The sequence below is a fragment of the Ovis canadensis genome, chromosome 1 (genome assembly GCF_042477335.2).
Source record: "Ovis canadensis isolate MfBH-ARS-UI-01 breed Bighorn chromosome 1, ARS-UI_OviCan_v2, whole genome shotgun sequence".
Classification (NCBI taxonomy): Eukaryota; Metazoa; Chordata; class Mammalia; order Artiodactyla; family Bovidae; genus Ovis; species Ovis canadensis.
This window is the reverse complement of record NC_091245.1, coordinates 118,213,155-118,239,403: the sequence shown is the minus strand read 5'-3', so window position 1 is coordinate 118,239,403 and position 26,249 is coordinate 118,213,155. Positions and strand designations below refer to the sequence as shown.

Genomic DNA, 26,249 nt, shown 5'->3' with positions numbered 1-26,249 from the left:
AGGCAAGAGTACTGGAGTGGGGGTACCATTGCTTTCTCTGAGAGCTGTCACAGCATGTGGCAAAATCTGCCCTTTTAATTGTTTAGTTTCTGTGTGACACAGTAGTATAGGTATTGAGAAATTGAAAGGAGGCTCTGCGAGTAAAAATGATCAGTTGTCCAGTGTCTCTCTCTTGTCCCTGGAATAAAGTTCTGTTGAAGTCTTTTCTGGACTCCAGTTTTTGTCCCTGGCCTTTGGATCTGGCCATGGTGCTGACCATAGAAATTTATTACTTGTTTCCAGTGAATTCTGTACCTAATACCTAAATGCTGGGGTAGATAATTGCCATATCTCATTACCTAACTGATACTCTGGAAGAAGCCTTCAAAACTAGTTCCAAGGAAAAACACAAAGGAAGTGAGAGGGTGACTTGAGCAAACTTAGGTTTCAATAGTGCTAGTAAATGGGGTGTTTGGAGATGCTCACCCGGCAGATGAAAGGACAGTTGCCAAACCTGCAAAATCACTTGTCAGTCTCAAGATCTGTATTGGCCAGGGACCAGCGGGAGGGCAGAACCAATTGTCAGCATTTACAACAGTTTCATACAGAGAATTGATGACACAGTGATGAGATTGTTGGCGATACAAACAGATCAGGATGGTGAAGCAGTCTACGGATTTGCAGCAGAGAGAAGCCCCGGAGCAACAGGTGATGTGACTTCTGTGGACATCTAGTGGAAGCAAACACTGCCGTGGGATTTTTAGGTGGGACTTGGGGACATTCAGGAGATGCAGAGAAACCACCCAAGGCAGAAGGGGGTCAAGGAAATACCTTCGTTTCTCCCTTTCCTATTCCTTGTAAATGCCTCCCATTGGCTGGACCCAGGGAGACAAGCAGCCTGCAAGGGTCAGCACCCCAGGTGATACATAGGAGATCAAAGAGAAGCAAAGGAGGAATATGAGTTCCAAGGAAGTGCACTTAATCTGTGACACCTGTAAAGCAGATGAAGAAATTTAGAGACCTCTAAAATAGTGGAAAGGAGAAGGGAATGGCAACCCACTCCAGTGTTCTTGCCTGGAGAATCCCAGGGACGACGGAGCCTGGTGGGCTGCCGTCTGTGGGGTTGCACAGAGTCGGACACGACTGAAGTGACTTAGCAGCAAAATAGTGGAAAGAAAATTTTAAAATCAATATTTGTTCACAGAAGTGGAGGCCTTTTGTGAGGAAAGGTAGGTCTCTTGGCTTCCTAGAGTGGATTAGGCATGCAGGAAAGTATAGGAAAAAGCCCTGAAATAAGGAGATAGGGGATGGGGACTAGAACTCTGCTTCAGTCCCTTCCCTGACTTGCTATGGCTTCCCATAATGTTAAGAACAAACCCAGGTCATGGCCTGTGTGCCCTAACCAGGTCTGGCATCAGCTTCTTCACCTTGTCTTCCGCCTCTCTCCTCCTGGGGACTGTGGCCTGGCCTTAACCGCTGAGCCCACTCAGCTCATTCTGCGCCTCTACTGGGACATCCTGCCCTGAGCTCTCACATGGTTTGCTGTTTCTTGTCACCTTCAAATGGTGCTTTCTCAGCAGGGGCTCCACTGACCACCCTATCTAAAAAGTCATCCTTAACTGTGGATTTCTCCCTCACAGTCATCATATTTTAAATCTCTCCTCATTACTTTTCACTATTTAAATTCTGCAATGATCTAGTTTGTTCTTATTTGATATGTTTCCCCCAAAGATAGGTAAATTCCCCAAGAGGAAGGAGTCTCATCTATTTTATTTCCCACTATAGTCCCCAAATCTAGAACAACAGTGGGTTTAGTAAATGTTTGCCAACATAGTGAACCAAAGAATGCCTTTCAGTTCAGTTCAGTTCAGTCACTCAGTTGTGTCCGACTCTTTGTGACCCCATGAATCGCAGCACGCCAGGCCTCCCTGTCCATCACCAACTCCCAGAGTTCACTCAGACTCACATCCATCGAGTCAGTGATGCCATCCAGCCATCTCATCCTCAGTCGTCACCTTCTCCTCCTGTCCACAATCCCTCCCAGCATCAGAGTCTTTTCCAATGAGTCAACTCTTTGCATGAGGTGGCCAAAGTACTGGAGTTTCAGCTTTAGCATCATTCCTTCCAAAGAAATCCCAGGGCTGATCTCCTTCAGAATGGACTGGTTGGATTTCCTTGCAGTCCAAGGCTCAAGAATGCCTTTAGCTGGTATTTTATTATCTGCTGTTTGACTGTTTCCCTAGTTTCAGACTAAAGATATTCCCCCCTTCCTTTTTTTTTTAAAATTAAAAATAATTGGCCATTTCTCATGTTAATAAGACCCTTGTGGATAAAGTATGTGATATTACTTTATGAATATGTACTTGTAACTAAGAAAATTAACATTTTAAATTTCTTAAATGTTTACTCTGTGCCCAGTACAGGAAACTGAGATCTGGAGAAATTACTTTCAAATGAGCCAGCATGGAACCCAGGTCTCTTTGATTTCAAAGCCCCTCCTCTTAATCCTTTCACTGTGGTGCTTCTGTATTTTAGAAAATTGAAACACAAGGTCAATTTTGATCGGTTCCACTTTCTCCTTCTTCACTGTCCATACTCCGCTGTCTCTCCATGTCTGGAATATCCTTGCCGCCTCCTCCTTTATTTTATATTTATTTTTGTTAAATCTAAACTATTCTTTCCATAGGTCTTGAGTAATCCCACCCTGTTTTCCAATGACCACATTTGATGCCCCTTTACTGAATTCTGCCCAGCATCACGCTCTGATGGGGATTCTCCCCGTCAGAACACTTCACTTGCTGCTTTGTAAATACTAACCTGCCATCTCCTCCACTAGACTGTATATTCTTGAGCCAGGACTCTGTCTTGTTCATGGATGTATGCTAAATATTTTGCAAAAATAAATATTTTAAAAATAGCGAATAGAATTCTGGTTACCAAAGCATGGGTGATGGGGGATTTAGGGAGATATTATTTAAGGTTGCAAACTGTGAACTAGTAGATGAATAAGTCCTGAAGATGGAATGCACAGCATAGTGAACATAGACAACAGTACTGTATCATAAACTTCACGGTTGCTAAACATTTGTTGTTCAGTCACCAAGTCATGTCTGACTCTTCGTGACCCCATGAACTGCAGCACACCAGGCTTCCCTTTCCCTCTCTGTCTCCTGGAGTTTGTCCAAGTTCATGTCCATTGAATCAGTGATGCCATCCAACCATCTATATCGTCCTCTATTACCCTCTTCTGTTCTGCCTTCAATCTTGCCCAGCACCAGAGTCTTTTCCAGTGAGTTGGTGGTTTGCATCAGGTGGCCAAAGTATTGGAGCTTCAGCTAAACATGATGAAATAATTGTTCTCACCGCAAAAGAGAGATGACAATTTTGCAACGTGCTAGAGGTGTTAGCTAATGCTGTGGTGGTAATCATTTTGTTATACACCTTAAAATTATGCAATGTTATATGTCAATTATATTTCAATTAAAGATTTTTTTAATTAAAAAATTTTAAGATGAATACTAATGATGGGTATATTAGGACCCCTTTATCGTACTGAAAAATATTTATCTCTGAAAATAAAGAATCTATGAAACTAAGAATTCTTCTTCACTGGGAGAATAAAATTAAGCTTTACATAAAGAGCTTGATCCATGCATGCTTCTCAGGTGCACGTTCATTTTATAGAGCAAGATGTGTGATATAAAGAAAACCTATATTAACTTAGACCCTAATAGCACGGTTAAGCTACAACTGCCATTATAGTCCATCAGCCACCTATATTTTCCTGAAGCTCAGCTGTACCTGCAAGGTATTTCCATGTTGTAAAACAAACAGAACTACCATATGACCCAGCAACCCCACTGCTAGTCACATACCCTGAGTAAACCATAATTCAAAAAGACGCATGTACTCAGTGTTGACTGCAGCACTGTTTACCACAGCCAGACATGGAAGCAGCCCAGATGTCCATCAGCAGAGGAATGAATAAGGATGTGGGACATATACACAATGGAATATTAGCTGTTAAAAAGAATGAAACTGGGTCTTTCCTGATAACCTTTTGTCCCAGATTTCTAGAGTTGAAACAGCTGACTACAAGGGAGGATGCATTTAGACTTGATCTAAGACATTTAAGCTAAATGGACGCATGATGACATCTGTGTTTGGTGAGTGGTTCATAACTTTGAATCATTTGGGTGAGGCAAGCAAAACGGCCACCCAGCCCTTTTGCCTCAATCCTGGAAGAGGTGATCCTGAATAGAGGGGAAAAGAGCAACTCCACACCAGGGTGAGGGAGAGCTGAGCCCTCTTAGGGCTCTCTGCTCTCTTACCAGCTCAAGTATCTGTGGGTTTGGTATTTTGAGGCCATCCTCCTTGACAAAGAAGAGGCAAATCTGACTCACGTGTTTGGTAGGGTACTTCAAGATGATGGATAACAAGGGCTATCTATCCCTGCTCATGTCAACCCAAAGTCATCATATATTCAGCCCCAATTTTCCCATTATTCCCATGCACAACCATTATTATTTTAAAAATTTATTTCAGTGAGAACATTTAAGTGTTACTCTCTTAGCAAGTTTCAGTTATAAAATATAGTGTTATTAACTCTAGTCACGATGTTATATATTAGAGCCTCAGACCTGATTCATCTTGGAGGTTCTATCCTTTTACCAGGCTCACTCCATTTCCCCTATTCCCAAGCCCTTGGCAACCACTTTTCATCTCCATATTTCAATATCTAGTCATTCTTAATGTTGCCAATTCATGTAACAGCTTAAAAGCAAAAATACTTTGAGGGTCAACACTGTCAAGGTCAAAGTAGCTAGTTTGCAACCTCTGGCTTATAGACACACACCATTATTTTTTATCATAATTTTATTCTCCCCTAATTATCAAAACTGGCAGAAATTACTCTGAAGATTTGGGACTCATTGGAAAGGCATGAAGGCCTCTGTTGACTGAAAGGATATGTTATGATTGCAGACCTCCCATCCCTGCACATATACATATCCCTGTGTACATCTAGGTATGAGGGTAGAGAAAGAGAGCAAGAGGAATGTTCTAGACCAGTGATTCTCCAAGTGTGGTTCCTGGGCCAGCAGCATCAGCATCACCCAGGAAACCATTAGAAATGAAAAATCACAGATTGCATCCCAGACCTACTGAGTCAGAGACTCTGTGGGTGTGCCCAGCAGTCTGTGTCTAACCAGCCTTCTAGGTGATTCTGAGGCACATTCAGATTGGAGATCCACTTCTCCAGAGTCTAGACTAGAACTCCAGTGGTCTTCGGTTCATAATAGCAGTATTCTTCCTCTCACCCTTATTTCAACAGTAAACTCTGTACTTTACAACTAATGACAGGATGGCAAAGAAATGTTTTTAGTATTAGAAATTCAAGGCTAACTAATTGTAAGAAGCATTCATGATGATGCTATTAACTATTTCATCAAGCTCAAAATCATGTTGGGACACCCAATTTCACTTATGAGTAATAACCATAAATACTCTGTGAAGGGCTGTAAAGGAGTTCACTGCACACAGTTATACTCAGTTGATAGTTAAATTAGGGAGAGCTCTTCCTGTGATAAATATTTATTTTTCTCACCCAAGCTTGTGTTCTCACCCAATCTTGTGTTCTCACTCATGAAGAACCATGGCTAGGGGAAGGTCTGTCGAAGATCTGTCACTTGGGAAGGGCAGCCCAGCCAGATGGGGTGGAGGGCTTCCAGGCCAAGGGCCCATCATTCCCCCTGCTGTCCTTGGATACTGTGCTTTCCAGTCCCCTAAGGGATGGCTGCAGAACAAATTGTGCCATGGCACCTGCCCCATCTGGTCCCATCACTTCAAGGCAAATAGAAGGGCAAAAAGTGGAAGCAGTGACCGATTTTATTTTCTTGGGCTCCAGAATCACTGCAGGTGTCTGCAGCCATTAAGTTAAAAGACATGCTCCTTGGAAGGAAAGCTAGGACAAACCTAACAGTGTGCTAAAAAGCAGAGACATCAGTTTGCTGACAAAGGCCCGTGTAGTCAAAGCTATGGTTTTTCCTTTGCCTTTAGCTTCTCTTTTCTCAGCTGTTTGTAAGGCCTCTTCAGACAACCATTTGCCTTTTTGCATTTCTTCTCCTTGGGGATGGTCTAGATCATTGCCTCCTGTGCAATGTCATGGACCACTGTCCATACTTCTTCAGACACTCTATCCGATCTAATCTCTTGAATCTAGAGCACTGCCTCCTGTACAGTATCACGGACCACTGTCCATACTTCTTCAGACTCTCTGTCTATCAGATCTAATCCCTTGAATCTATTTGTCACTTCCACTGTATTATGGTAAGGGATTGATTTAGGTCATACTTGAATGTTCTAGTGGTTTTCCCTACTTCTTCAATTTAAGTCTGAATTGGGCAATAAGAAGTTCATGATCTGAGCCACAGTCAGTCCCTAGTCTTGTTTTTTCTGACTTGTATAGAGCTTCTCCATCTTCGGCTGCAAAAAAAATTATCAATCTGATTTCAGTACCGACCATCGGATGATGTTCACGTGTAGAGTCATCTCTTGTGTTGTTGGAAGAGAATGTTTGCTATGACCAGTGCATTCTCTTGGCAAAACTCTGTTAGCCTTTTCCCTGCTTCATTTTGTTCTCCAATGCCAAACTTGCCCGTTACTCCAGGCATCTCTTGACTTCCTACTTTTGCATTCCAGTCCCCTGTGATGAAAAGGACATCTTTTTGGTGTTGGTTCTAGAAGGTCTTGTAAGTTTTCATAGAACCATTCAACTTCAACTTCTTTGGCATTAGTGGTTGGGGCATAGACTTGGATTACTGTGATATTGAATGGTTTGCCTTGGATACAAACATTGATAATTCTATTATTTTTGAGATTGCACCCAAGTACAGCATTTTGTATTTTTTTTTTATACTATGAGGACTACTCCATTTCTTATAAAGGATTCTTGCCCACAGTAGTAGATGTAATGGTCATTTGAGTTAAATTCACCCATTCCCATCCATTTTAGTTCAGTGATTCCTGAAATGTCAGTGTTCACTCTTGCCATCTCCTGTTTGACTGCTTCCAGCTTACTTTGACTCATGGACCTAACATTCCAGGTTCCTATGCAATACTGTTCTTTACAGCATCAGACTTTACTTCCATCACCAGCCACATCTACAACTGGGCTTTGTTTTTGCTTTGGTTCCGCCTCTTCATTCTTTCTGGAGCTATTTCTCCACTCTTCTCCAGTAGCATATTGGGCACCTACCGACCTGGGTAGTTCATCTTTCAGTGACATTTCTGTTTGCCTTTTCATATTGTTCATGGGTTCTCAAGGGAAGAATACTGAAGTGGTTTGCTATTCCCTTCTCCAGTGGACCACGTTTTATCAGACCTCTCCCATGACCCAGATCTCTCCCATCTCACCCATGACCCATCTGTCTTGGGTGGCCCTACACGGCCATGGCTCATAGTTTTATTGTGTTAGACAAGGCTGTGATGCAAGTGATCAGTTTGGTTAGTTTTCTGTACTTGTGGTTTCCATTCTGTCTGCCCTCTGATGGATAAGGATAAGAGTCTCATGGAAGCTTCCTGATGGGAGGGACTGGCTGTAGGAGAATCTGAGTTTTGCTCTGATGGGCAGGGCTGTGCTCAATTGAGTTCAGTTCAGTCACTCAGTCATGTCCGACTCTTTGCAACCTCATGGACTGCAGAATGCCAGGCCTCCCTGACCGTCACCAACCCCCGGAGTTTACTCAGACTCATGTCCATTAAGTCAGTGATGCCATCCAACCGTCTCATACTCTGTTGTCCCCTTCTCTTCCTGCCTTCACTCTTTCCCAGCATCAGGGTCTTTTCAAATGAGTCGGCTCTTCCCATCAGGTGGCCAAAGTATTGGAGTTTCAGCTTCACCATCAGTCTTTCCAATGAACATTCAGGGCTGATTTCCTTTAGGATGGACTGGTTGGATCTCCCTGCTGTCCAGGGGACTCTCAAGAGTCTTCTCCATACCACATTTCAAAAGCATAAGTTCTTTGGCTCTCAGCTATCTTTATAGTACAACTCTCATATCCGTACATGACTACTGGAAAAACCATAGCTTTGACTAGATGGACCTTTGTTAGCAAAGTAGTGTCTCTGCTTTTTAATATGCTATCTAGGTTGGTCATAACTTTTCTTCCAAGGAGCAAGTGTCTTTTAATTTCATGGCTGCAGTCACCATCTGGAATGATTCTGCTGCTACTCCTGCTGCTAAGTCGCTTCAATTATGTCCGACTCTTTGTGACCCCATAGACGGCAGCCCACCAGGCTCCCCCATCCCTGGGATTCTCCTGGCAAGAATACTGGAGTGGGTTGCCATTTCCTTTTCCAATGCATGAAAGTGAAAAGTGAAAGTGAAGTCGCTCAGTCATGTCCGACTCCTAGCAACCCCATGGACTGTAGCCCACCAGGCTCCTCCATCCATGAGATTTTCCAGGCAAGAGTACTGGAGTGGGGTGCCATTGCCTTCTCTGGGAATGATTTTGGAGCCCTCCAAAATAAAGTCTGTTACTATTTCCTCTGTTTCCCCATTTATTTGCCATGAAGTGATAGGACACTGAAAGATGAGCTCCCCAGGTTAGTAGGTGCCACTGGAGATCAGTGGAGAAATAACTCAGAAGGAATAAAGAGGCAGAACCAAAGCAAAAACAACACCCAGTTGTGGATGTGACTGGTGATGGAAGTAAAGTCCGATGCTATAAAGAGCAATACTGCATAAGAACCTAGAATCCATCCTAGGTCCATGAAATCAAGGCAAGTTGGAAGTGGTCCAACAAGAGATGGCAAGAGTGAACATCAACATTTTAGGCATCAGAGAACTAAAATGGACTGGAATGGGTGAATTTAACTCAAATGACAATTATGCCTACTACTGTTGGCAAGAATCCCTTAGAAGAAATGGAGTAGCCCTCATAGTCAAAAAGAGTCTGAAATGCAATCTCAAAAACGACAGAATGATCTCTGTTCATTTCCAAGGCAAACCATTCAGTATCACAGTAATCCAAGTCTATACACCGACCAGTAGAAGCTGGAGAAGCTGAAGTTGAATGGTTTTATGAAGACCTATGCTAAGTCACTTCAGTCGTGTCCAACTCTGTGCGACCCCATAGACGGCAGCCAACCAGGCTCCCCCATCCCTGGGATTCTCCAGGCAAGAACACTGGAGTGGGTTGCCATTTCCTTTTCCAATGCATGAAAGTGAAAAGTGAAAGTGAAGTTGCTCAGTTGTGTCTGACGCTCAGTGACCCCATGGACTGCAGCCTTCCAGGCTCCTCCGTCCATGGGATTTTCCAGGCAAGAGTACCTATAAGACCTTCTAAAACTAACACACACACAAAAAAGTCCTTTTCATTATAGGGGACTGGAATGCAAAAGTAGGAAGTCAAGAGTTACCTGTAGTAAATGGCAAATTTGGCCTTGGAGTACAGAATGAAGCTGGGCAAAAGCTAACAGAGTTGTTCCAAGAGAATGCACTGGTCATAGCAAACACCCTCTTCCAACAACACAAGAGAAGACTCTACACACGGACATCACCAGATGGTCAATACCAAAATCAGATTGATTATTTTCTTTGTAGCTAAAGATGGAGAAGCTCTATACAATCAGCCAAAACAAGAGTGGGAGCTAACTGTGGCTCAGATCATGAACTCCTTATTGTCAAATTCAGACTTATATTGAAGAAAGCAGGGGAAATCACTGGACCATTTAAGTATGACCTAAATCAAATCCCTTATGATTATACAGTGGAAGTGACAAATAGATTCAGGCAATTAGATCTGATAGAGTGCCTGAAGAACTATGGAGGGAGGTTTTTGACACTGTACAGGAGGCAGTGATCAAGACCATCACCAAGAAAAAGAAATGCAAAAAGGCAAAACGGTTGTTTAAGGAGGCCTTACAAATAGCTATGAAAAGAAGAGAAGCAAAAGGCAAAGGAGAAAAGGAAAAATATACCCATTTGAATGCAGAGTTTCAAAAAAAGCAAGGAGATATAAGAAAGCCTTCCTCAGTGATTGGTGCAAAGAAATCGAGGCAAACATTAGAATGGGAAAGACTAGAGATTTCATCAAGAAAATTAGAGATACCAAGGGAACTTTTCATGCAACAGTGGGCACAATAAGGACAGAAATGGTATGAACCTAACAGAAGCAGAAGATATTAAGAAGAGGTGGCAAGAATACACAGAACTGTACAAAAAAGGTCTTCACGACCCAGATAATCATGATGGTGTGATCACTCACCTAGAGCCAGACATCCTGGAATGTGAAGTCAAGCGGGCCTTAGGAAGCATCACTATGAACAAAGCTAGTGGAGGTGATGAAATTCCAGTTGAGCTATTTCAAATCCTAAAAGATGATGCTGTGAAAGGGCTCTAGTCAGTAAATCTTTAATCCAGTTTTCTGTTGTTGGGTGGGGCTGTGTTCCCTTCCTGTAGTTTGGCCTCGGGCCAAACTATGGTAGAGGTTATGGTGACCTCCTTTCAGAGGCCTTATGCCCTACCGGTGGATTCTGTGCCCCTGACCCCATGGCAGGCTACTGTCGATTTTGCCCCTCCTAACACCCCGGTGGCTCAGAGGTTAAAGCGTCTGCCTGGAATGTGGGAGACCCGGGTGCGATCCCTGGGTCGGGAAGATCCCCTGGAGAAGGAAATGGCAAGCCACTCCAGTATTCTTGCCTGGAGAATCCCGTGGAGGGAGGAGCCTGGTGGGCTGCAGTCCATGGGGTCACAGAGTCGGACACGACTGAGCGACTTCCCTTTCAATTTCTTTCACCTTCACCTTCTTTCACTTTCACCACCTAGTTGGGGCTTCTCCTTTGCCCTTGGATGTGGGGTATCTCTTGTGGTGGAATCCAACATTCTCCTGTCGATGGTGGTTCAGTGGTGAGTTAGTTGCAATTTTGGAGTTCTCACAAGAGAAGATGAGTGCTCGTCCTTCCACTCTGCCATCTTGTATAAAACTGAGAGTAAACCTTGGGTACAGGGCTTGGTACATAATAAAAATTATGTTTTTATTAAGCATCTTATACATAGCAGTATATGTATGCCAACCTTCTTCTAGTCTTAATTATTGTATTTTGGGTTTTCTTTGTCATGGTGTTCTCTCCTATCCTTTTTATGGAAACATAACTGGATGGTACTGATGAGACTGTCAGTGGAATGAATGTCAGCACAAAAAAGAAATTCAAATTGTGGTTTAAGGGAAGTGAATTTCATCCACAGTACAGTTCAGTTCATTTCAGTCGCTCAGTCATGTCTGACTCTGTGACCCCATGGACTGCAGCACACCAGGCCTCCCTGTCCGTTACCAACTCCCAGAGCTTGCTCAAACTCATGTCCATCAAATTGGTGATGCCATCCAACCATCTCATCCTCTGTCGTCCCCTTCTCCTCCTGCCTTCAGTCTTGCCCAGCATCAGGGTCTTTTCCAAGGAGTCAGTTCTTTGCATCAGGTGGCCAACGTATTGGAGTTTCAGCTTCAGCATCAGTCCTTCCAATGACCATTCAGGACTGATTTCCTTTAGGAAGGACTGGTTTGATCTCCTCGCAGTCCAAGGGACTCTCAAGAGTCTTCTCCAATAGCATAGTTCGAAAGCATTAATTCTTTGGCACTCAGCTTTCTTTATTCCATCCTAGCTGAGCCCAAGTATGGAAGTAGCTAGTAATTTTATACTAATTTCTATAGCTACTGGAAGTTGGTTAACACTGGTGAATTAATCTCTGAAAAATGGAAAGACAGGCCTCAGCATGTATGTTAATACACTGCATCACTTTGTTCTGTATGCTTTAGATACAAACTACTTAAAAGTAATTATTAGCCTTCTGAGTGTTCAATGTGGTGGTATATGTGGAGGATACAAAGATGATTTAGATTTGGTCTGTATAGAAGGGATGCAAAATTATAACGATGGTAATTAGCTAGAATTTATGAAATTCTCACCATGAATTTAGTACTGTGCTGCTGCTGCTAAGTCACTTCAGTCGTGTCCGACTCTGTGTAACCCCAGAGATGGCAGCTCACCAGGCTCCTCTGCCCCTGGGATTCTCCAGGCAAGAACACTGGAGTGGGTTGCCATTTTCTTCTCCAATGCAGGAAAGTGAAAAGTGAAAGTGAAGTCTCTCAGTCGTGTCTTAGCTATTCCATGGAGCCTACCAGGCTCCTCCGTCCATGGGATTTTCCAGGCAAAACTACTGGAGTGGGGTGCCATTGCCTTGTCCATTAGTACTATAAATATTGTATATATAAATTATCCATATAATTATTATAACTATCCTTTTAGGTAGGTGTTATTAACCCCATTTGACAAACCAAAACAGTGTAGAGGCATCTTGGCTCAGACTACTAGCTAGTACATGATGGAGCAAAACATTGAGGCCAAGGCACTGCCCTTAACCACTCTGTTCTAGTGCCCATAATGGAATTTTATCTATTTATTTATTTGGCTATTCTGCAAGGCATGTGGGATCCACAGCCAGGGATCGAACCCATGCCCCCTGCAGTGGAAGCGTGGAGTCTTAACCACTGGATCACCAGGGAAGTCCCCCATAATGAAAGTTTTATATTAGTCCAGTACAGTTTTTTTTTTAATCTGAGCATTTGTAATTTTGTTTTTGTTTAAATGGTTGGAGAATAATGTCGAGCAACATATGCACTTGTCTTCTAACTTGAATAACTAAAACATTGGCGGTCGACAAGGAGGTGCTCCGGGCATTGGGAAAGGGATGAAATTGACTTGGGAAGGAGCTGGGGGAGGCTTCAGGACAAGATAAATTTGGATCTTTTTAGTGGAGAGTTGTGGAAACAAAAGAAGGGTTTGCCCGGCCCCCAGTCATTCCTTGGCTAATTACTCTGTTTTATTTTATTCTTAACATTTTAACATGTTAGCAGCTACATTATGTTTTTCTTTCCTCTTTCTCTCTCTTCTCCCACTAGGGATAGGAGATCAGTGACTTCCTGGACCTTGTCCATTCCTCCTTACCCTGGGTCAAGTACCTGTACACAGTAGGCACACTCATGTGTGGCTGTTGAATGACAGGAATTTTGTATGAGAACTGTGAGTTTCTTAACCAGTAGAAACATATAATAAGTTCATGAACACCCAAGAAGCATAATAAAGTAAAAAAATATCTCACATGTTTATGCTATTTACAAATTTTTTTCAAAGTGCTTTTACCTGTTCTTATTGCTGAGTTCATAATGCCATCAGGGTAGCTTATCAGCTCTTTATTGCCCTGATTTTACAAATTAGGAAGGTGGGGCTCAGAGAAGTTAGGTCATTTGCCTTAGGTCACACGGCAGATGAGTGGTGGATGTAATATCGGAGGCTAGGTATCTGACTTCACTTGGCCCTTTTCTTTTGAGCCTATCAGTGGTTTATAGAATGGTCTAGAGTCTGAAGGCACAGGCCTGACTGGGTATTGGCCTTGGTTTGTCTTTCCAAACCAGCAGAGGGCCTGGCAGAACCAGAACATCTAGACCAAGGGGGTAGGCAGTCAGATCAGCTGTGGCTCTCTAGGCAAATTCTCTCTGTGATTAAGTCCACAATGAATTCGTCCTAATATTTAGAATGTTTTAGCCAATTCACCCCAGCTCCCCAGTCACCTGGAGGATTGTTGGTCTGGGTCTTTTTAACTTAGATAATTAACCCTTTGTCTTCCAGTCCAGATAATTTTATCCTCCTGAAGACTGGTGATCAATGCAGCTAAATTGGATTATTCCAAAGAGACATGGTGTTCAATCCACTTAAGTCAGTTCCTGAGTTTGGAGCAAACACACTCAAACCTTAATAATATAACCAAATACATTGTCATGCACATCACACCCCTTGCCTAGTGAGCCATCGGGTTAGCCGATTAATGAGCTTTTATTGAGACTGAGAGACTTCCCACGTGGCTCAGTGGTAGGTAAAGAATCTGCCTACCAACAGGAGATGTGGGTTTAAACCCTGATTTAGGAAGATCCTCTGCAGAAGAAAATGGCAACCCACTCCAGTATTCTTGCCTGGGAAATTCCATGGACAGAGGAGCCTGGCGGGCCACAGTCCATGGGGTCGCAGAGTCAGAGATGACTTAGCGATGAAACAGCAGTTGAGACTGAGAGCAGAACCCCAAATATCTGATTTGACTTGTTATGAGCCAGACCTAAGTTTGGCTGAATCAAAAAGAACAAGTTATAGTTTATGCATCCATGCTTGATTGGAATACAGTGATGGTGGTGGAGAGGTGTTTTCTGATGTCCTGATCATCAAGATTTCCAGTACTGGCAAAGCTATGCATAGTTCCATTCAACATTTACCTCTGCTTATCAGTTGGGGTTGCACGTGGCCATCTTTTCATTAAAAAGGGGAGGACAAAGAGGTGGGAAAACTCAGAGAGGAAAAGATACAGAGTGTGTATGCCTGTATAGAAGGGAGAGGGAGTGAGGCAGGGTAAATGTCAGCAGAAAGCCTATTGAAATGTGAAAAGACCCCAAACTGATGCAGATCCACGGAAATTCCACCAGTCCAGCAGTACTGTCTCTGTTCCCGACAAACCTCCCAGGCTCAAGGGGAACTTCAGGAACACCAGCCAGCCAAGCAAAGCAAAAGGAGAGGGTGCTAGGCTTGGGGCGGGGGGGCGGGGGGGGGGTGGCGGTGTCTGCATTCTCAGAGTGGAGATCGAGCTCTCCTGGGGGGATAACCTGGAAGTCTGAGCTGGGTGCCCCTCTTCCTCTGCTTGGCACAGGAGCCTCCATCCACAGTGGACATGGCTGAACAGAGGGGTTCTTCTTGGGACCCCTTATCTGTGGTCTGCTCAGGAGTGTAGCTCTGCTCTTGTCTGCCCTGATCTTGAAATGCTAGGTGCCCCATGACTGAGGATCCTCCCAGAGTGAGGGTTGGAGTGGCAGGGTGTGCCTGGGGAGAGTGGGGTGGAGTGAGGGGAACCAGGATTTAAAATAAGGTCTGTCCTTTTCGGACGGAAAAGAATGGCTTTTCCAGCAGGAGCTCAGAGTGGAAGATCTGTCACCCTTCTCTCTCCTCACTCTTTAATAACACTGATGCTGCCTTACCTGGTGCTGCAAGTCCCAGGTATCCTTGGATCATCACAACCCTGGGAGGCAGAGGAGGCAGGAGAGGGAAGATGGAAGTGGAAGATAGAGCATCCCAGCTGTGTGCCCTTCGGCAAAATATCACTCACCTCCCTGGGGCCTGGTTTACTCATGTGTAGTTTAAAAAGAAAGGGGGGACGGATAATAACACAATTCCTGCCTCCTAGTGTTCCAACAGAAACAAGGAAATAATGCAATTGTAAAGGGAAGCTGTCAAGTGTTAGTTAAGGGAAAGGACTGTTGTTTCAAGGAGACACAGCTGAGTAGCAAAACCAGAACTAGAATCCGGGTCTCCTGTTCATGGCCAGAGTTACCTTCCACTACTCCATCTGCTCTTTTGATATAAAGAGTGGTCTTTCAGTGGTTACGGGAGACCTGGCACCTAAACTGCCCCCACTCCTGGGCCAGGGCCCACACAGGTGACTGTCATTTGTTTACGCCTTATTTTCTGGGTAAAAAGTCTGAATCTCTGCTCCCTGCGGGAGTGTTTCTCACCTGGGCTTGGAAGTAGGCAAGCTTGGCGTGAAACCTGGCCCCACCACCTGGATCCTGTGTGTTGGGGGAGGTTTCTGACGGTTTCCTAAGCTGTGATTATTCCTTAGGTAGGAGAGGAGTCCTCCCAGTGGCTGCCATGCTGTGTTGCCATGGAGATGAGGTGAAATGTTTGCCCTGGACACAGACTGACACCTAACTGGTGCTTGGGCTGTGGGCCTTTTCTTCTTTTCTCAGGTCCCTTGTCCAGTGCTGAGACTTGAGAGGCTTCCTCAGCCCAGTCTGCAAAGCGGGCCTGGGGGCCGGGCGGCATCACCCGCATGTAGACACCGGTGTCTGCTTTCCTGGACCACGGGGCCCTTACCCTGGTTCCACACTTTTCCTGTGTAGCTCCAGCCACGGAACTCCCCCAGGTCTCATCATTGCTAATGACATTGGCTCAGGATCGTCTGGGCCCCAGGAGAAAGCTCCACGAGGCCTCTCCACCCTGCTGTTCTTCCCCAGATGTGCACACCCTCTGAGGCCCTGAGGGCCCCCTACTGGCCAGCATGCACATTTTTCCCCTTTTCTCCAGTCTCGGGCTGAGCCCTTTTCCCCGCCCCTGCCCTCTCCCCTGTGCCTGTCTGGACCCACTCCTCCTTGCTCCCTTACATTTAGGCTCCTGCCTTCACTAGCTCCTCCGGCTCATTGACACCCGCCTTCCTCAATGCCTTTATTTTTAAAAATGGAAGTATAGTTGATTTATAGTATTGTATCAGTCTCAGGTGTACAGCAGTGATTTAGCTATACATACATATATATTCTTTTTCAGGTTCATTTCTGTTATAGTTTATTACAAGATATTGAGTATAGTTCCCCGTGCAATATCGTAGGACCTTGTTGTTTATTTTATATATGGTAAAAGTGTAGAGCTATATAGTATAAATATCAGTTCAGTTCAGTTCAGTTGCTCAGTCGTGTCTGACTCTTTGCGACCCCATGAATCGCAGCACGCCAGGCCTCCCTATCCATCACCAACTCCCGGAGTTCACTCAGATTCACGTCCATCGAGTCCGTGATGCCATCCAGCCATCTCATCCTCAGTCGTCCCCTCCTCCTCCTGCCCCCAATCCCTCCCAGCATCAGAGTCTTTTCCAATGACTCAACTCTTCGCATGAGGTGGCCAACGTACTGGAGTTTCAGCTTTAGCATCATTCCTTCCAAACAAATCCCAGGGCTGATCTCCTTCAGAATGGACTGGTTGGATCTCCTTGCAGTCCAAGGGACTCTCAAGAGTCTTCTCCAACACCACAGTTCAAAAGCATCAGTTCTTCAGTGCTCAGCTTTCTTCACAGTCCAACTCTCACATCCATATAATACTATACATATAGTATTATCAATATATAGTGTATCTGCTAATCCCAAACTCCTAATTTATCCCTTCCTTCTTTCCCCTTCTATATGCCTCCATTTTTATTGATAGTCCTTTTTACCATGCCTAAAACTCATAACCAAATACTATGTTATATTTATTGTTTGACACATGCTAACTCTCTCACATGCTCTCTGTCTGTTCCTTGAGAGCAAGGGGTCGCCTCTGATCTCTGTCATCCCCGGGGCTGAGTACCTGGTGATGTGCAAGTGGACTGTATATTCAATGAGCCTCACTTGCCAGGCCGAGGTCTTGCTCCCCTGCTATTTGACGTTCTCTCTTGACACAAAACACCCTCTCTGTCCTTTGCTGCCTGGCAGCTTCTGTGCATTGCCTGTCATTCACTTGCACCTCCAGTGACACCTGTATGTATTCTGTTGCGTTCCCAGCCTCCTCCTCCAGCTCCTGTAAGCAGAGTTATTATTTTGGCACCTGATCATTCTCCTCTGTTAATCTGGGATCTGTAAGAGCAGAAGCCGAATCTCCATCATCTCTGTAGCCCAGAATTTTCCTTCTGCAGTGCCTGACACGGGAACCCACAATAGATGCTGAGTGGATGCTGATGCAAAGTCCAAGGCAAATCTACAGAAATGTGATTTGGGTCTGAGCTGAGACCTCCTTGAAGGACTCTGTATAAGGCAGTTTCAAACTAGCTACAGGGACATCACTATTCTAGAGAGCTTTACCTCCTGCCTCTTGAATGTGAAATGCTGCCTTGCATCTATGCTCGGGGAGAGTGGAATTCTGATCCTCTAGCACAGGGCAGTGACTGAAATAGTTTCCTATGTTTTCTGTCCTCATAAATTCCTCCCTTGCTTCTTTCCCTCCCCCTCCACCCACCACAAGTCCCAGAGCCTTCCTCTTCTCCCCTGCCTGAAGGACATTTATGAGGATCATCACGGGGGTGAGGACCATCACGGGGGGAGCATCTGAGCCTTGTTCCTGCCTCTCCTTTCCCTCACTTGAGGGTCTCTGGTCCCCCTCCCTCACCCTCACCTCCTGGGCCAAGCTCTGATATCTCTTGCCCAGTTTATGGGCCGTTGGGATTTTTCCAACAACCTGAAATGAATCTGGGAGGCCCCACAGGTAGTACAGCCTGTCTCGGAGCCATAAACCACGGCTGATCTTTCATCTGCCATTGCTTATGTCACGAATGAGTGGGAGGACCAGGCAAAGGGAAGCTATAGCCCCTGAGCCATTCCAGATTTTCTTTTTTACAAGAAAGCGGGAAAAAAAGGCCCTGAGAAACATGCTCCAAGCAAATTTTGTGCCAAGCAAATTCATTTCAGCCTGGTAGGCTGTGCGTGGAGACTTAATCTCTGGACTTTCCCTCGAGGAGTCAGATTTATGCTGCGTTTGTGTCTAAATGGCCTCCAGGGATGCTGACATTTGTTGTGGGAGACAGCCAGTGGTGTTCCTTTCATCTCCGCTGAGGGGTGTCAGCTTAAATTATGAGGGATCGCTCTGGCCTGCATCTGGGTGTGGGAGCCTCTGGTGAGGCAGAGAGGCCAGCCCTCCCTCCGCTCCCGCGACGTCTCTGCTGTTAGAAGGTTTTTCTTCATCTTCTGCTCTATGGTACTCCTGCTGGCCCAGTGAGAAATCTCCTGGCTCATTTAGAACTTTCCTTTCTCTTGGACAAATCGTTAAGTGTATATTTGAGGCACTGCGGACTTGCATGGAGAAGTCGGCATCAGAGGCAGGCAGCCCTCCCCTGCTGGAGGAGGCGGCAGGAGCCTGTGTTAACATCCCAGGAGTGGCCTGGAAATTCCCCGAAAGAGTCAGAGGGCACTGTTGCGCTCATGTTCACCACCTGGCAGCGATGGTCTGCATTCCCCCTGGCAGCTGGGTCGCGACATCTGTCTGCATTTTTGGAGATGCCCAGAGGCACTCCATTCCTCCGTCTTCAGACTCTCTCTTGCTCAGATCTGCCAAGACACCTGAAATTTCACTGTGGTCAATGTTTGGTTGGAGGTATTTCCTGTTCCATGTCTGTACATTGCTGACTGTGCCAGAGGACGCATCAAACTATGGCAGTCACTAACTCCTCAGTGTTGGGCAGTGCTTCCTGCTCCAGAGTCACAGCCTGAAAGCCTGGCACACAGGATATGTACGTTTTGACGGAGAACAGGTCAGGAGTGGTCCAGGGCAGGGGTCAGCACACTATGGCATGCAGGCCAAGTCTGGCTGGGTGCCTGTTTGGGAAATAGTTTTATTGGCACCCAGCCACGCCTCTTCATCCCGTCTGTGCTGCTTTCATGCTACACAGCAGAGCTGAGTGGTTGCAATAGAGACCATAAGACCTGCAAAGAATGAAATATTTTACTCCCTGGCCTTTGACCAAAAAAGTCTGCAGATGCCTGCTCTAGAGCATCTAATGTTTCTTGGAAGGCAAAATGGGGCCCCTTAGGAGACAGAGGAGAAAGACTGAACAGCAACAAGGAGGAATCAAAGGAAGAAAATGCGCCACAAAAATGACAGAGGCACTCCAGGCTCAGATCTTCATCTCATCCTCCCTCTCCTCCCATGTCTGCCTGTCCTCCTTCTCCTCCTCCTCTGAAAACAAATGTTTTCATCTCTCCTCTCAGGGATGTAGAGAGAATGAGTGAGCAGCTGCTTGTGATGCCGCCCTAGCAGATGGTTCTTTTTGCCCTCCTCCTAGCTGTTCCATGATGGGATCTTGGGAAATGTGCACGTGCCTTAGCAGGGGTGAGTCCAGAGTACACAGACAGCAGGGGCCCCAGCCAACCACTGCTGGGGCTCTGAACAAACTTCACTCATCACATCTTCCTTCTGGAACCAGCCCTGATGCCCTCTCCCTCTCTTTTCCTCCTCACAAGCACTCGCACACTCACTTTCTATAAAACCAACTCAGTGCAAGCTAGGGTCATGTCTGCAAAGAGAGAGGAGTGAATGCTTGCACTTAAAACCATAACTCAGACTCCCATCAAGGTGCAACTGTTAAGAGAAAACGCGGATCTCAGATTAAGAACACATCCTTTGAAATGATGATGATGATTTACTACGTACCTATCATACCTAGACAGTGCTAAACCCTTTACATATATCATCTCATTTAATTCCAACAACACTGTCACCTTCTCCAATAAGAAAATTGAGTCTTGGGAATTTCTTGACAATCACACATCATCACCGACAAGGCCAGAATTGAAACCCGAGTTCCTATGGCTCTGGAGCCCATGCTTGTGGACACTGTACCATCATGCTCTTCTGAATGGTGTCAGCATCTATGAGCCATTATCATGGAACCTAGCATTATTTTAGATTTTGCATTTTCAGTAGTTGCATCATCCTAGTCATCAGTATGCATTTGTATCAAGCTATGTGACTGTAAAAGAACCAGACTGACTCTGTGAGACATTTGCAAATACCATTTTATGGACAAAACAGGTATAAGACATGTAGGTTCTGAAGGTGATACAACTACATTTTAAAATCAGTTCTGTGCTTTGGATTGCTCACTCATTTGTCCCAGACTCAGTAACCTTGTAGTCATCTGCCTTGCAGGAGAGCTGCCCAATGCTTGGCATGGGGTGTCAGCCACATTGCCTCAGAAGTAGTACCCAAAGCATCAACAGTATCAGAGGAGCATCTTTTGATCCCAAAGAATCCACTCAGAATTATTGGCTTCACAAAAGACTGAGTGTGGGGAGTCTCTGAGTAGCAGGATGTAGGGCCCAGCGAGGATGAATGTGCACCATCAATGGCCTCCTTTTTCCTACCTTTTCTCTCCTTGTATGATCTTCTTAGTTCCCCAAGGCTTTTAGTTCTTACATGGTTTTTTCTTCTTGCCATTCTGAAAACCTCCTTCTAGAAAGATCCTAAAACCCCTTACATCTGACTTAGATCAGCTTGCTGAATTCTCCCCTGGGAAAAGAAGCCAAAGAGTTGAAGAGGCCAGAGTGGCCAATCCTTGTCATGAAGATTCTTCTTTAATCTCACCTTCATCCATCTTTTAGGTTGTATCATTTGTACTCTCACAGGAAGTAAGGCAGAGAGGAAAAGATGTCCTTCCCATGACATCTAATAGAAGCCTGCTCTGTGCCTCCGTGTTAGCTGCTTTGGGTGTTCTTATCTCCAGGGCAGGCTCAGTGAAGGGCCTCCCTTACACAGGGTGGAACTTAAAATAAGAGGACAGAGCTGGATGGAGACCCAGGGCTGCCTGTGTCAGACTGTTCAGTTACATTGCAAGGGTCATGCCGTCGAGGAACTCAGAGGTTCATCTTCCTTCACGTTCAGACTGTATGTCTAAAAGTTCATAGAGGAAAGCTTCTTAGCCATTGTCTTTCAGATAAAAATAAGGGGTTTTTTGGCTCTAGCAGAGTCAAAAAGTAGGATTAAACTAAGTCTAAACTCAAACATGGTATGCAAAAAAGCATCTTTGCAGAGGAGGTTGGGATGAAGTAGTAGGATGTGGAGCTCACACCCAGTGGGTCCCCTCATCCTAGATTTCTTGAAGTGGCCAGAAGGGGACCAGAATGAGGGGACTGGAGCCAAGGAAGCTCTTGGGACAAAGGTTTCTCCTGGAGGAAAGAGGGCAGCTGAGCTGTGTAAGGACCCAGAGAGAAATGAGGGTCTTACTAGGGTAATGCGAGCACAAAACTGCCTGTGGCTTAATGCCCAAAATAGGAAGGAATCTCTCTCACAGGGGTGTTTTCTAGACCCTGGAAGCATCTTCTCAAAAGTGTGAAATCTGTGGGATGCGAAAGGTAGCCTGGGAATGAATGTCATATGTACTAGAGGCTTTATTTCCTTCAGGTTACTCCTTGTATTGATCACTGCTGATAAAGTTGAAATAAGCACATAGTTACTTTTACTAGAGAATTATTTATCTTATAGACAGGCAGTTTTGACTAATTGCCTTTTATCTGTCTCTGCACGTAGTTTTATGCTGGTCTTCTGAGGCCTTTTAAACAGTGTTGTTTTTTACCTCCTGGCAGTGGCTAGTATTTCAGTCATAGTATCTAGAAGTTATATATAACTTATCCAGGTCAAGAAAACTACACAAACTATTAGTACACTAATAACCAGTGCTTACTGGGCATTTAGTATATGCTTATCAGCCTTCTGAATGCCGTCTTGGTAACCTCATTTAATCCTCAGATAACCTCAGTGAAGTGTTCTCCTCTATCCCGATTTTACAGAGAAGGAAATTGATCCACAGAGAGTTACGTCACTTGCTCAAGGCCACACAGCTGGTAAATGTGGAGCTGGGACAACATCCTGGGAGGAAGTTCTGAGCTGTGATGGTGGACTTCCTGGTTCCTATCTCCAAGTTTCAGAAGTTTTCCCTTAGCCCCTTCCTGGGGGCTTTGGGATCAATACCACACAGGTTGTTTCATTCATATCTTAAGTCATCCTCAGAACGTGGACCTGAGTGTCTTATTATGGAATAACATACAACTCCAGGTAGCAGCCTTGAGGGACTCAACATATTACTTCTGCTTCTTTCAGGGAAAAGTGATGATGAGGAAAGTCTTTGCAAGTCAGCCCACGGGGCAGGGAAAGGAGCCTCTGAGGACAGCAAGGACCATAAGCGCCCCAAACGTCCCAGAACCATCTTGACAACCCAACAGAGGAGAGCATTCAAGGCCTCGTTTGAAGTATCCTCCAAGCCTTGCAGGAAGGTACAGAGGGGAAGAAGGGAAGAAAGGGGATAAGGCCCCTCTCCTCTGTGTGTAACCTGGACTCCTCTGGGGAGTCGACGGGCACCTGGAGGGGGGGGATCAGGGTGGGGAGTGCTGTTCAGACAGTCTGGGCGGGTGTCCTTGAGCCCCATTGGAGGCTCCAGGGATCCCTGTAGTTGTGGCGGGGGCAGTGGTAGAATCTCCTTTTGCTTTTCGGCATGGACCATTCCAACTGGATACGTCCTCTTACCTTTCATTTCATGGAGAGCAATGGGGAGAATAATAAGGAGTTCCATTTGGGGTATAGGTCAAGATGTTACAATAGAAGGAAAATACAGTGGGTTGTAGCATATGTTCTTTTTTTGGTCCGGTTCGTTCTGCTTAAGGTGGTGATTTTGGCATTCATCCATGTTGTCCACCCATTTTTGTTATTGCATGGTATTCCATAGGTATACCGTGGGCTGCTTGTCCCTTTACCTGTTGATGGGCATGTGGGTTGTTTCCAGTTTGGGGCTGTTACAGACAGGGCTGCTGTGAACAAATACGCAAAAAAAAAAAAAAAAAAAAATACAGTGACTTAATAAGAGTTCATGTTGCTCTCACCATAGTCCAGAGGTGAGCAACACAAGATTGGCCGAGAAACTCTTGTCTCATCACATGAGTCTAAGGGACTGCTCCAGATGTCACCGTTTTTTGCAGCTACCATGGTGGAAAAAGAGGGAGTAGGGCAGGGGGTGGGAGGCAAGCAGTTTCTTTTTAAAGGACATACACACCCTGGGATTTTTTTTGCATCACTCTCACTTGTTGACTAGAATTTAATCCCGTGATTACAAATGGACCTGGGAAATGAGTCCACCTGGGTATCTATATAAATTCCTAAAACAGGAATTCAGTTGCTAAGAGGAAGAAAGAGAATTCATTTTGGAGAAAATTAGTAGTCTCTGTCACAAATAGCTGCATTTACTTATTAAGTACCCACCATTTATTGACTCTGCCATACCAGGTACTGTCTTTTATGCAAAAAAGATAAGAAAAGAAAGGTTCTTGAAATTGAATTGAAATTCATAGAAGAAAGACATTAAAAAATTTTTAGCATTGTTTTTCCTCCCTCCCTCTGTGTAGGAATCAGTTTTTGCTGCAGTAACAAAATCTTAGCAGCTCCAACAAACATTTATTTCCTACTGCTAGGCTGTGGGTTGGCTGCTGGTTCAGGGTCAGGTCTGCCCCGCATGTCTGTCATTAAATGGTCCATACCACAGGAGCAGCAGCCACCTGGGGCACATGGGTCTCCTGACAATGGCAGAAGGCAAGAGGCTGAGTTCCACTGGGCATGCCCAGTGGATCTCCATGGAGATCACTCACTTCACATCCAGTAATAGTCCATGGGCCACAGCAAGTCATGTGGGTAAGCCCACTGTGAGTGCAGGGGAAGCACATACCCATCCAGGAGTGGGAAGGATGGTTATTTGCTGAACCATAATACATCCTCCCACCACTTCTGACTTTTGAAGTTTCAACTGCAGGATGCTTTCTTTCCCTGACCTCACTGCCGCCTAAGTTCCAGCAGAAAGAGCTGGTAGAAAGTGAGCCCCAAAGTAGGCCTGCACAAGGGCCAGTTCCCACCTCCCTTGGCGGTTTGCTTGTTCTGCATGAACTAGACCCCCAGCCTCTGTGTGGCCTGTGCCCACCGCCTGTCTCCTGGGCCAGTAGGGAGGAGCTGTGCGCTGGGACCCTGGGGAGAAAGCGCAAGGGCCAAGACAGAGGGGCAGCCTGGAGCAGGGAGAAGGGAGCGGCCGCTCGAGTCTGGGAAATCAGGCGAGGCTTTGTGGGACAGGTGGCTTCTGAGCCGGGCCTCTGAAGGGTGGATAGGGTTTCTGCAGGTGGCTGTGGGCCCCTGTGTACACTGCTGTTTAGCAGAAGGATGTGCTTTAAAAATCTGTTCTAATCATCCTGTTTCTCCTAAGCTTGAGCCTGAGTGGCATGACAAAAGTAAACGCTTCCCGAGGCCTCCAGCTTGCTCTATTTTCTATGTTTACTCAAGGAGCTCCTAAGTCTGATTTCCTCAGAATCTAACCAAGAGGGGCCAGTGGGTCTCAGGGCCACTCTTGGGAGATCTGTGCCTCTTCCCTCTTCCCTTCTGGCCCGTCCCTCGCCATGTGCCTGTACGGAGGACAGATGTTTAAACCCCTCTCTTCACAAGAAGGACCTCGATTGTCCTGTCTCTTTGTAGCCCCAGGCCACGTACCCACCTCAGCCTGGTCTGCCTTGTTCTGTCAGATACCAGGTGGCTCTTGTCTTATCTTTTTTGAGAGCTCGCTGTTCTGAGACACCCAAAGTGACCTAGAGCTATAAGGGACAAAACCAAACATTTAAGTCAGTGAATTAAGGTAGGAGAAGAGAGCAAGTGAGAACCATTTGCTTTTGCAAAGTGATTTTTCACCCCCAGTTCTCTTTAAGCAGGTTATGGCATATACTTGGCATACAGCCGAAACACAAAAATAGATTTTGCTAGTATCTAAGAACCACTTGAAGGCCCAGGTTCCAGAGGATGAGAAACCCAGGAATACTTCTTAAAATACAAACCTGAATGAATGCTGCTTCTTCCCCTCACTTACCTGGGGAAGCACTGTCTCTCCACTGAAGGGAAGCAACGCTCTGTATTTGGGATTTCGCTGAGCGTTGAATATTCCTCAGCTTCTGTGTAGGATGTGGCCTGTTGGGCTCCCTGTGCATTGCACAGGAAGTGTTCCGCCTTCTACTCTGACATGCCAATATTTCTATATTTCTAATGTTACATATTTTTAAGGTGAGGGAGACCCTGGCTGCAGAGACAGGGCTGAGCGTCCGTGTGGTTCAGGTGTGGTTCCAGAACCAGAGAGCTAAGGTAATCTGCTTCTTACTTCTGTCTCTGTATGGCCGGTTTCCTGAAATAATAGTAGAATGTTGTACTTGCCCACACATTTTCTAACTTCAATTCATTGGACAGACTAGTGCTCTCAATTCAGAAAGTCTATGATGGGCAGTCATTTCAGCCACAGCATACTTGCAGAAGGGCATCTGTTCTAGTGGGGTGCTGTTATTTTCCTTGTGATTATGACTGTCAGTCGTTTTCATGAAGCAATACCTTTCTGTGTCTTGGTAAAAGCAGATCCTTTAATTCCTATTCATTTAACCAGATGCCAGAGTTCCTCTGAAATTTCAGAGGGAAACCAATGTAGCACCCATATGATTGGTCTATATGGCACGTGGAATGGATGTCCTAACTCACCTTTCCTAGTGCCCCGCCTGTCCCTGTTAGATCATCATGTTGTCCTCTGGATCCTACCAAGGTGTGCATACGCCTGCCACGGTCTCTCATTTCTCGTAGACCTTTACTTATCTTCCTACCTGCACACATGCATGTGGTGGGCTTCCCAGGTGGCACAGTGGTAAAGAACCTGGCTGCCAATGCAGGAGATGCAGGAGACATGGATTTGATCCCTGGATTTGGGAAGATTCCCTGAAGGGAGAAATGGTGACCACTCCAGTACTCTTGCCCGGAAAACGCCATGGACAGAGGAGCCTGCTGGGCTACAGTCCAGGGTGTTGCAAAGGGTTGGATATGACTAG

The 26,249-nt window shown here is 45.4% G+C and overlaps 1 protein-coding gene across 1 annotated transcript in view; it reads left to right on the top strand.

Annotated features, from left to right (window-relative positions):
* The window catches only part of LMX1A (LIM homeobox transcription factor 1 alpha), a 173,528-nt gene that overhangs the window by 139,227 nt on the left and 8,052 nt on the right, over window positions 1-26,249 (top strand). Inside the window, exons 5-6 of the mRNA XM_069547625.1 lie at window positions 22,468-22,640; window positions 25,447-25,524. Of these exons, the coding sequence (XP_069403726.1) occupies window positions 22,468-22,640; window positions 25,447-25,524 (251 nt within the window). The remainder of the gene's footprint in view (window positions 1-22,467; window positions 22,641-25,446; window positions 25,525-26,249) is intronic.